This window comes from Brachyistius frenatus, unplaced genomic scaffold (assembly GCF_029030835.1).
Source record: "Brachyistius frenatus isolate BFR_SWC_R1_liver_20210118 unplaced genomic scaffold, ASM2903083v1 Contig_23, whole genome shotgun sequence".
Taxonomy (NCBI): Eukaryota; Metazoa; Chordata; class Actinopteri; family Embiotocidae; genus Brachyistius; species Brachyistius frenatus.
The window spans coordinates 1,640,056-1,651,320 of record NW_027210622.1 but is presented as its reverse complement, the minus strand read 5'-3'; the positions used below and the strand labels follow the sequence as shown (position 1 = coordinate 1,651,320).

Genomic DNA, 11,265 nt, shown 5'->3' with positions numbered 1-11,265 from the left:
TCTTTGGCTGCCCCAAAACCTCGCGCTTTTTTAACACGTCACTTCAGATAGACAGATTAATTCAACTCCAAAAGTAAATGTCGTTTGGGAGTTCACTGTATTTCTTTATGGTGTTTATTTTTTATACCTTTGTTGAACTGAAGTACTTGTTTAGCTAGCCAGGTCCGTGTAAAAGAAAACTCATATTTTTGCCTAAAGTTAACGACGCACAAAATGACGTCGCCGCTGCGTCATCCGTGACAACAAAGCGCCAAATCCAAGATGCTAACTAAGGATTTTTGAGTTTGCAAGTCTTTTACGATGCGAAACAAACTCAAACGCGGCAAAAACTACAAGGACACAACGAGTCTAGGCAAACACCAAGTGCAGATCCCCGGGGTGATCGTTTTATCAGAGTCCAGCTGCTCTGGGGATGAAACGTCGCTGGCTGCTCAAGTCAAATATGGCTCAAATTGTACGGTGGACTTTTCCAAAAGAGAAGCTGCAGTCCTGCAGGAGGAGAAGAAGACCTTGTATCCAAAAGGCGTTCAAATTGCACCAATTTTCTTAAGAACAACGCAGCAAAGAAATAATAAGGAGAGGAGCGATGGGGAGCAGGGTCAGCCCGTGGAGACGAAACAGAAACCAGTGCTCCCTCCTGAGAAAGATGATCTGCAACTGGTGAGAAGTTCACCTACAGTATCTGACCTGACAGTGCGAGACAGGTCTGTTCTGTCCACCCGGAGAAGACAGCTGTCACCCTGTGGTTTGTACAGCTGCTTGGAAGAAATCCAAACCTGTAATCCAGCTGTTCCGGTCCAAACATTGTTCAGCACTCTGCAGAAGAAAGCAAATGAAGGGCTGCAGGAGTGTGGACCCGCAGGTGAGTGAGACACTGTCTTTTAGCAGTTCCACTGTGCATTTATTCTTTTTATTTAACTATAAAGCCATGGATGGATTATGAGTCAAAGTGACACCTGAGCACAGACTTTTAAAAGGCATGACACCAACACTGAAGGAGACACTCTTGTTGCGGTTGTTGTGCGTCTCTGGTCATTTTGAGTCTCTTTGCAGTGGTTTGTAGTTGTTTTGAGTTATTTTGAATGTCATTGTTGTTGTTTTGAGCCATATTGAGTCTCTTGTATTTTGTATTTTGTCTTTGTGATTCTTTGACTAACTTAACAGTCACCTCAAACCGAGGCTCTGGATCAGGGGCCCAGTGCCGACTCGGCCTGTTCCGTAATCCTTGCAGGTATAAAGTGGGCTTGAGGGTATCATTTTCTTCATGACCACTTATGCCTTTATTTTCTTTCCAAAGCAGATCACTTCTCATATCAAAGCTCCTCACTAAATGAGAAGAGGAAAAGGGGAAATGAAATCTCAGAGGGGGTTCCCAAGCGTCTGAGGTCTGCGGAGGGTGCTGCTGGTGTGGGTCACTGTCACCTGTCAGACAAGGATGTCCAGGAAAGTACTGCCCGCCCTGTCCAGCAACAGCCCAGGAGCAGCAAGCTGAGTCGCACTCACAGACTAAAGCTGCAAAGTGGGGGGCAGGCGGGTCCAGTGAACAACTGCGAGTTGAACTCTGGATGGACACAACCCACAGAATCAAACGCTCCATTACTCAAAAACTCTGGCACTCTTCAGAACGGTTGTCAAGGTTTGTCACGTGCTTTTTAGTTCTTTATACTTGTTGCATGTTTTGTCCTTTAATAACAGGAAATGTTTTTCCTTTCTTTTTTCCCAGTTACTTGTTTTGAGGACGTGCTCTGGACAGACAAGTACAGCCCTCAGCGTTCAAGTGAAGTCATTGGTAACTCTGCCTCAGTCAATAAACTGCACAGGTGAATTTTGTATACTTGGCTATAGTAGCCGACAGTCTCACTATATTAGACCTAAAATCAGTGTGAGGAGCATAACTTTGATTTTTCTATTTCATTTTTCAGCTGGTTGAAGAAATGGAAACTCAGAGCTTCCTGTAATGAGAGGATGAACATGGAGGAAAGGAAACAAGAAGAAAACAGTAATGGTATGAAAATCACATCAGTCTTTTTGCTCAGAGTCCGACATTTATTTAAAGATGACTATAAATTTGCCACAGGCCTGCCTTTTTGAAATATCTACATGACTGTTTTTTTTTTTTTTTTTTTTTAAATGACCCAGGATTTGTCAGAGGTTTCCATGTGTGTAATTTTTGGTTGGAAAAGTAACAACTGTCCTTCTGTGCAGACTCATGGGACTGTGGAGACTTCCAGGGTGAAGCTGGGTCAGAGGATGGTGGAGAGGAGCCACTGTGTAATACCTTGCTGATTACAGGACCTTCAGGTGTGGGCAAGACCGCCTCAGTGTATGCCTGCGCTCAGGAGCTCGGCTTCAAGGTGGGAATTCTCAGATAGATCCAGTTTCTTTGAATCAATGCTGGAAAAGACTGACAACTTTAATTATCTTTTCTGTATTCAAATTTGGACATGTCAGAAATGTGTATATGTTGTATTTCTAAAAGTCCCAGTTTATTATTGATAGTGTTATCTTTCAGACCTGAGCTGTATTTCACTGACTGTCACACTTGAATCACAAATTGACATTGAAAAGTCGACAGATATAACGATGATATTATAAAACTCGTTCGCTCAGGTATTCGCAGATGGATCATTCAAAATAATTAAGGTGAACTGCAAGGGTACTGTGAGAGCACAGACCTCTGCCTGGGAGTTTACTGCAGACATGTCACATGTTCGTGTGAGTAATAGTAGAGTTAGTTGGATGGTATGTGTGTTTCACGTCAGGATTCATCTGGACATCCCACTTAAATGAGAGAGGTCCTTGTTTTCATTTTTCTTTTCCTTTTCAACGAAAGGTATTTGAGGTGAACTGCTCCTCACAGCGTAGTGGCCGCTATGTTCTGTCCCAGCTGAAGGAGGTTACCCAGTCCCACCTAGTGGAGATGTCAGGGAACGACCCGCTGAAACCAGCGTACTTCAGCAACTACAACACCAACAGCTGCACAATGAAATCTGAGACCTCACCTGGTAGGACACGGATGACTGTGATCTTTTAAAAACCTTATGGTGTCAGCGTTAAGCTTTTATATCTGTAGCCAAAAATAGAGGCCTCAGTGTCATTTGAACATATTTTACAGATATTTATATCCTTTTCTTCTAACAGGAGCAACAACGCTTTCTAAAAATTGCACTTCTACCTCAAAAAGGAGAGCAGCCAGGCACCTCGGCTGCTCCGGTCGTAAAGTAAAAGCTAAACCAGCCACAGTCACTTTGGCACACTACTTTAAGATGAAGGCCAAAGTAGATGACTTACACTTTGGTGGATTGTCGACATCTAAAAAACCTGACAGCAAGAAATTGGGCGACTCATCACCAGGCTCTGACCAACCAAAGCCACAAAACAAAAAGACAGCCACATCACTTATTTTGTTTGAAGAGGTAAACCTTTCGGCAACCCCACGCTGTCAGACATGTAACTTGTGATAATATAATATGATAATATGGGGCTGCACATCAGCCATGTTCGGTCTGATTTATCTGCAACCCTCTGCTCCTCCAGGTTGATGTCATATTTGATGATGATGTCGGCTTCCTTGCGGCCATCAAGGCTTTCATGGCGACCACTAAAAGACCAGTCATTCTGACCACAAATGGTAAACAAACACACACTGTGTAGTTTTGAATTGTTTGAAGATGAGCTGTGATGCAAAACAAATGTTTTCCTTAGATCCCTCATTCAAGGAGAGATTTGACTGCAGCCTGGAGGAAATCACTTTCAAAACGCCGTCCGCAGTAAGTCAGTTACTTTTACATCCCTTTACCGCTCCACTGCATGTGTCTGGAGGTAGCGACACTTTTTTTTGGTATGTTTGTGCCAAAAAAAACCTCCACTGACTGCCCAGTGTGTCATTGAAGCAGAATTGATAAAGAAAATGTGAGAAAAAAAAAAGATCCAGTAAGTCATAAACTTACGCCATCTATCCAAAGGCAAATGTCTGTAGTTACCTGCAGCTGGTGTGTCTGGCTGAGAGAGTGCGGCTGGATCCGGATGACGTCAGCAGCCTCATCAGACTCACCTGTGGTGACATCAGACGCTGCCTCCTGCAGCTGCAGCTGTGGGTCACCACTGGTGGAAGACAAGCATCCCAGAGTGGGTGCTTCCATAAGGAACCTTTCTGTGTACAGTGTAAGTTTCTCTAACTCTGACTCTACTCCGAAATGAAACTTTTTTAATGCCAGTACAGATTTGCAGGAGTTTTCTTGATTTCCTACTCTAGACTCAAATGCTACTGAAGAAGGAAACAGTTTAGACTCACAGCTTCCTCCACGTGAGGCTGGCTGTTCTGCCGACATGCTGGGTCTCCACCCTGTAACACCAAACCACCTGCTGAACCTTCTCCGGGTATGTATTTGTGTCTTTACATAATGCTCAGAAGCTTTTCTGTAAAGAAAAATACACCTCACCGGGCAACAACTTCTGTTTTGGACTCTTTAGTTTCAGTGCTGGTCTGAAACAGACATGAACGAGCTCCTGAAGCTGTTGGCTGAGAGCTGGAGAAGAGGTGTGCCTCTTCTTTACTCCAACCTGGAGCTTCTTCTGTCCTTAAGGGCCGAGGTGATGTATTCTGGGCTGCAGAGTGAGCCGGCACCTTCAGGTAGTGTCTTTAAAATCCAGCAGCGGGAGAGCAATATCAGTCCAAGTTTGTCAGAGACCAGCAACAAATCTGTCAGAAGAATCTCACGGCTTAGCAGAAGGAAATATGTCACAGCAGTGTTTGACAAAACATCATCCTCCACTTTGACCCCTAAACCTCAAAAAACATCATTATCATTTAATGTAAATCCTTCAAGAGTCTTTAGTTTGAGTGACAAGACTGAACAAAATGCAGCCAAAGTGGTGTCAGACTGTTTAGACGCCCTGACGGATTTCTTTGACCTCATGTCTTACCTCGATGCCACACTGCCAGCTGCAGGACGGCTCGGTCCAGGCTCTGAGACATTTGTCTGGACGGGAGCAGAGTTCAAAGACGGTTTGTTGGACGAGAAGAGCGAGGAGGAGGAGGACCGGAATTGGAGCCAGGAGGGACTGCTGTATATTCAGGCTGCTGCTGAAGGTTTAGGGTGTCACAGGTGCTCGTGGAGAGTGACGGGGGCGTGGACTGAAGCCCAAAAACACAGACAGACACTGGAGGACAAACAATGGGGGAAGCTGGTCGACAGCCTGGCGTTAACTTCCTCTTCTAACAGACAGAGTCTCAGCTTTAGTTTTCGACCTCTGTGTGCACCAAAGTGAGTCTGTTCTCCATCTCAACTGCTGAATACTGATTCAAATGGTTCACTCTGACATTTCAGTGTTTTCACTTCAGTCTTCCAGTCATACGTTTCTTTAGGCATTTCAATGTCAAAGTTTCCATCATGTTCATTTCCTCTTTACTGTATTATTGAGTTAAAGTGAAAGTATTGTTAACAACTTACATCAAGTGCACTCACACCACGTAGGAGCCAGATTTTGAGTCCGTCTATTTCAAACATAACTAGTTCAGCGTAACATTATTTAGCAATGTTTAAGAAATAAAAGTTTTAAAACTACATTTGACCTGCCAAAGAGTTTCAGAGATCAATGCATTTGTGAGCTTATTGTTAATAAAATAAGACGGTATTTTACATCCAACCTTAATGGCTTTTTCTTATTTTACTGGAAAAGGACACTCTGCCGATGACATTGTTTTTCACCTCTCGTTTGTGACCCTGCAGTGTCGCCCAGAGGAGGTTCAAGCTCAGCAGGATGGTTCTCAACAGTAGATCCTTCAGCCTGCTGGGGAACAGAGAGGCCGTTGGTGTCGACTACATGCCGGTCCTCCGCTCTATCTGTCGCTCTCACAGAGCTCGGCAACTCAAAGAGGAGCCGGTCCGGTAGGCCACACACAACAGTGATATAAATTCAGACCTGACAGGCTAAAATGTCTTATAAATTTGCAAAATACATTTTTAATTGTATTTAATAAATGAAGACTGTGGGAGTAAGCCAGATGACAGTTGTATCTTCAATCATACCCCTACTTTACTCATTACTTTGTACACTGTGTAGATCCAGGCCAGCTATTGTTATTTAGATCACTGCTGGATTAAATAATTATTTCCAATTATTGAAGTGTTATTAAACATTTAACCTCAATTTGACTATTTAAACATCATTATTTGTAGTTAAAATTTAAATGATTTATCTCCCACATTAGGGTTGTGAACTACCTCAACAGCAAACACCTGGGACTCTCAAAGTCAACCATGCAGCTCCTGTCAGAAGATTTCACTTGGAGAAAAGTCTGGAAAGAGTGTTGATCCTCACTACCTCTTTCCTCCTGTCAGTATTTGTTTTACCTGAATACTATCAGATTAATTTAATAGAGCCTAGATGAAATGTGTTATTTAAATGTAAGTGCAACCATGAAAAGTGAATTAAAAAAAAACCATTCTATTTTTGTAAATTACATTTAAGCCGTTTTAAAGAATTTGTAAAGTACTTTGTGATGACCTGTGTAATTGGTGAGGTCAGCATAATACTTCTCATTTTAGTTGACAATTAATTGTCATAGAAATAAGGATTTAATTTGGTTTTCTTTTTTTAAAAGTCACAGTTGTAGTTTAAACCTAACCAAAGTCTAAACATTCAAACAGCTTATGAAGATGAGCCATTTATTGGCTGTGGTGTTTGGCTTTAAAAACTAAATCCACAATGTTTATGTCAATACTTGCTCATCAAAAAGCAGTCAGTTGAATATAAACTGTTAAGCACCTCGAGATAAAGAAATGGTTAATTCTCCAATCATGTGCCTTTAAGTCACAGTAGAAAAATGGGTGCGATGAAATGAAGTCATGGTAACAACACCAGTCAACCTCACTTGGTGGAAAATGACGTGGAAATATAAAGGGACAGTTTTATCAGTTGTTATACAGATGAATAGAAACTATTCTGACAATTATGCTCAAATAATTACGATCAGACAGTTATGTAATAATTGTGACAGGCAAGAAAAAGAGTGAAAACTTTCAGACAGCAGGAAAATGGCATACAGCCGTTACGTTGTGCACCTGTCAAGGTCTATAGGAGAAATACAAAACACCGTAGCAGCAGCCCTCATCTTCAGGGCCTGAAAAACAGTATTTGAGTGTTTTAGGGAACAGTCAGAATATCCGATTCTTTAAAGGTGTCAATTGTTCCCAACAAATCTGTTCCTGAAAGTTCTAAACGGCTCAGAATGCCACTCAGGAGGTTTCTTTTAGTGGATGTAGTGCAGTCAGGACATGAGACTGATCCTGGTGGCGGCTATGAGGAAGATTCACTGAGCAGCTCGTAAAAAGCTACAGCCTGAAGCATAGCATCGCAGAGTTCCTCCCCTCCTCTCCTGCTGCCCATTTGGAAGGAATTCCTATATTTGACGAGCATCTCTTGAGGAAAGTTTATCCTGGGAAGTTTCTGTGTCACCGACTCGGTCATCAGCTGCCGCACCGCCTGCGCCCCGCTGGTCCGAGACTCGCCCACCATCAGTCCAAAGTGGCGTCCCACAGCAGTCCGCATCATATTCAGAACCCTGCAAAGGAACGAAGTAAAGTTAGTGTCGAGTCGTCACATGTACGTCCGCTCAAGTGTTCAGGATTTTAAATGCCAAGAAAAATTAAACGACCACATCTGGTCTGAAATGTTACTAAAACAGTGTTTTTGTACATGTTTGAGGTCGACAACAGTATTTATTGGTATGCACTGCCTTTTCCTACCTGGGAGGAATGTTGGCCTCTGGTGGGGAGTTTCTGGGCTCCAGCAGAGAGAACAGCATGGCCTCCACGGTCCTCATGTGGGCCATGATGGGGAACAGAGCTGTATTCTGGACTGAGATGGAGGATTTCTCTATAATGTAGAAATCCGCTGACGGGAGGAGTGACACGACTGAAGAGACCTGTTGGCAGAGAGGAAGTTTAGATTCTAACCAAATTTTTATTAAAAAAAAAAATACTGGTCATTGAACCCATCGAAGTGTCTATTAAGAGTCTATTAAATATACTCACATCATTCAAATAAGCAGAGACCATGTATGTTCCTCGCAAGAAATTAGGACATTCGAGCTCTTGCCAGTCCAACACTATCATTCCACGGTCCACATGTGCCCAGGCGATTTTATTAGTCCCACATACTATTGACACGATGGAACTGGCCTCCTGAATAAACAAATACAGAATTGTTGCAGGTGATCAAAGTGCATTATCATGCTTTCGCGTTTCATATTTAACATTTTATTTGACAGCAGAGAGGCAATGAGATCAAAACTAAATCTGTCATTGGAAAGAGAGGTCTGAACCAGCTGTCAATGAATAAAGGGGAGGCAAGACAGCTGGGGAGGTTTCCCCCGTCATCCTGAAGCAGGTTGGATGCAGACAAATAGAAACCAGAAGCCAAAACAACAAATATGTTTAAAACTCTGCCCTACAATACTTTTTTTTTTTTTTTTTCTGACATAATGACAAACATGAGAACCGTGATCGCGCACACACAGGATCAGAAACTCACCTCCAACCAGGACCTGTCGACCTCTGGCCTGATAAACTTGGCCAGCTGTATCCTCACTTTCCTCTCTTTCTTCACCGGGTTGAGGATGGAGTTGAACACTATGACGGCACTCTTGTGCTTCAGCAGAGGCACATTCACCACACTCTCCAGAGTTTTAAAAGGTCCGTTTTTAGTCCTGTACTCCACGATGTTGAGCGACTTGCGGCCTCTCAGCAGCTTCACGCCGGCCAGCTCCGACGGCGTGGCGTTGTTGAGGAGCTGCAGGATGGAGTCCCGTTGCTCGTAGGTGTAGCAGGCATCCAGGGATCTGCTCAGGTCCTCCTCCTCCCGCTCAGAGGTGGAGGACAGGGTGGCGCTCAGGGTCTCGGAGCCCGCCACGGGAACCCGGCTCCTCCAGCAACACGTGCACTGGAGGTACCGCGGCTCCAGCTCGGGGAGGGAGCCGTGCTGAGGGCGGCGGAATAAACCGCACCGACTCGCATACTGAGCTGTAAAACAAAAACGGTGTGAAGTTACTATTGTCCAAACAAATATGTCAAGTCCAAAGGTGGGGGGTGGGGGGGAACAACAACAAAGATAATGGTCTTAACAGATAAAAGTATAGAAATATAAATGTAACCTTTAAAATCTTAAGATAACACTATCATTACCAGCTAGCAACGCTACTTGCTAATCCAGAAAACAACGAATTTAAGACTTGATAGTTTTATAACAAATATTTACTTCTCTGAACGACAGACGACAGAACTCGCCGAGCGACCCACATAATCGTTCATTTAATTTTTTTTTTAAATTACTAATTTGAGCTACAACATCATGCAAATTGAACAACTTTGCCCTCAGGTTATATGGTGTCCGACGATTTCAACGGACCGGCGTAGGACAACGATACAACTCTGATTGGTTCCGGGGGTCTTCTTCCTTGTTTATAAGAGGATTGTAAAACAAAGTGGAGGCTGCCACCTATTGTATGGGAATGTGCAGAGAGTTAACGCCACAAAATCACGTGGTTAATTCTTTCATAACTGAGCTGCATTTAAATATTGTTATGTCTATACCCTTTTTTTTTTTAATCTGATGTAAGATTCTAAAAAAATAAAAAATTTCCCCTCGGGGATTAATAAAGTATATACCCACCTACCTACCTACCTACCTACCTAATCTTAGAGATGTATTCACATGGCCTGCAGAGGCTACGTCCTAACCTCAGGGGAAGTACACACTCATCAGAACCTGTGACCAAATGCAGAAGACAGGATTGACTAGTATTGTTATATTTCAACATCTGTAGCAATCTTATATTAATATGTATAATATGTAGCCTACAGTCCAACCAAGTATATTTAAATTATCTGGTAAAGATGCAAAACTCAGTTTTAATTTAAGTAGGTTTACATCCTGTTGAAAGAACGCTGTGGGGGGTACAGCAACTTTTAACACGTTGCAAGTTTCTTTTGCAGCTCTGTGTTGATGGAGAGTTGTCGTTTAGATTGAGGTGGATGAGGTGTAAAGATGTTTCTATGTAAGTAAAGAACAAGTCTTAAAAAAAAAGCAAATATTTATCTGAGATATCAGCAGTATCAAGGGTAACAGATAGGTAAACTAAATGCAAACAATTCAGTTGGCCAAAGACCATAAAATTCTTTGCATAGTGAAAAAAATAATCTTATGTGATTGCACAGCAAGAATGCTCTTCATGATGTCAGCAGCTATCCTTTTAAAAGAAGACCTAATGACCAGAACCTCACAGGATTCATGACAAGTTGCAGGTTTCACTAATTAGCCTGTCAATTGTCCCAGACTGGATAATCAGACTTCAAAGCTGATGTTGATCCATTACCACCTCTCATCATTGATCTGTCTGTTCTCAGCTGGTGAGGGGGATGCTAACTTTACCTGTAAAATCCCCTCCTGCATCATTTCCCTCTCTTTCATGGTTACTGTGGTCACACTGTGAGCCAAAGTGTAAAAGGCCAACCCTGAAATCAGTTTCACAAAGACATTTATGAAAGACTGGTTGACAGTATGAAATCAACCTAAATAGTTTTTAGATTAATGTAATGCAAGTTAGAGAGTTATATATAAAAAAGACTGACTTATTTTAATTTTGTGTTATGAAAATTTTAAGTTTTCAGTCACATGACCAGCCTGGTGGGCAAAACATAATTTAAACAAGGCAGCTAATACTGGACAATCTATAGATCTGCAATATAGGTCCATCAATTTTCCATCTGTTTCAAGCTATGACTATTTGGATCACCTTTCAGCAGATGAAGAGAATTTGGAGAACATTTTAGAAAAGGAAACATTTGATCAGGGTTTGAAATGCTTGTCAGATTGTAGCTAGTGAGACCGTGTTCATCACAATTTTTTTTTTTTTAAAGGCCCTGCTCCCTCGCACACATTTAAAAGCTGGATAAAGTTACTGGGAGTCACAGATTTATACTATTAAATTGGTAAATGTGTAATTTGTCTTGCCATAATAAATACCTAATGACAAGACCTCTAATCGGGCACAACAAGTGAAAACATTGGATTTGTCAAAGTGCTGTAGCCATAGAGCCTTTAATACGTCTCATACTTATTCAAACCATAAATTAGATTTAGCACTGGAGCTGTCACAGGTTGCAAAGAGTAGAATAATGCATCAATATACTGTGTCTAAAAAGTTTCCAAATGTAAACAGATGCTTTGTTATTTCTACCTTTCATTTCAATTATTTGCCAA

At 42.2% G+C, this 11,265-nt stretch overlaps 2 protein-coding genes across 2 annotated transcripts; one reads left to right on the top strand and one right to left on the bottom strand.

Annotated features, from left to right (window-relative positions):
• Positions 1 to 208: 208 nt before the first annotated feature.
• On the top strand, positions 209 to 6,487 carry atad5b (ATPase family AAA domain containing 5b). The gene is made up of 14 exons (XM_069697246.1): positions 209 to 862; positions 1,298 to 1,636; positions 1,724 to 1,820; positions 1,923 to 2,005; positions 2,206 to 2,354; positions 2,834 to 3,005; positions 3,142 to 3,416; positions 3,538 to 3,631; positions 3,706 to 3,770; positions 3,966 to 4,164; positions 4,256 to 4,380; positions 4,474 to 5,267; positions 5,733 to 5,891; positions 6,215 to 6,487. Exons 1-14 carry the CDS (start codon positions 301 to 303, stop codon positions 6,315 to 6,317), a joined length of 3,216 nt encoding a protein of 1,071 aa, XP_069553347.1. The 5' UTR covers positions 209 to 300; the 3' UTR covers positions 6,318 to 6,487.
• Positions 6,488 to 6,654: 167 nt separating this feature from the next.
• On the bottom strand, positions 6,655 to 9,393 carry tefm (transcription elongation factor, mitochondrial). The gene is made up of 5 exons (XM_069697247.1): positions 9,262 to 9,393; positions 8,539 to 9,026; positions 8,040 to 8,189; positions 7,752 to 7,930; positions 6,655 to 7,567 (listed from the first exon to the last, which is right to left on the bottom strand). The coding sequence occupies exons 1-5, from the start codon at positions 9,302 to 9,304 to the stop codon at positions 7,303 to 7,305; spliced, it is 1,125 nt and encodes a 374-aa protein (XP_069553348.1). The 5' UTR covers positions 9,305 to 9,393; the 3' UTR covers positions 6,655 to 7,302.
• Between the last annotated feature and the right edge of the window lie 1,872 nt (positions 9,394 to 11,265).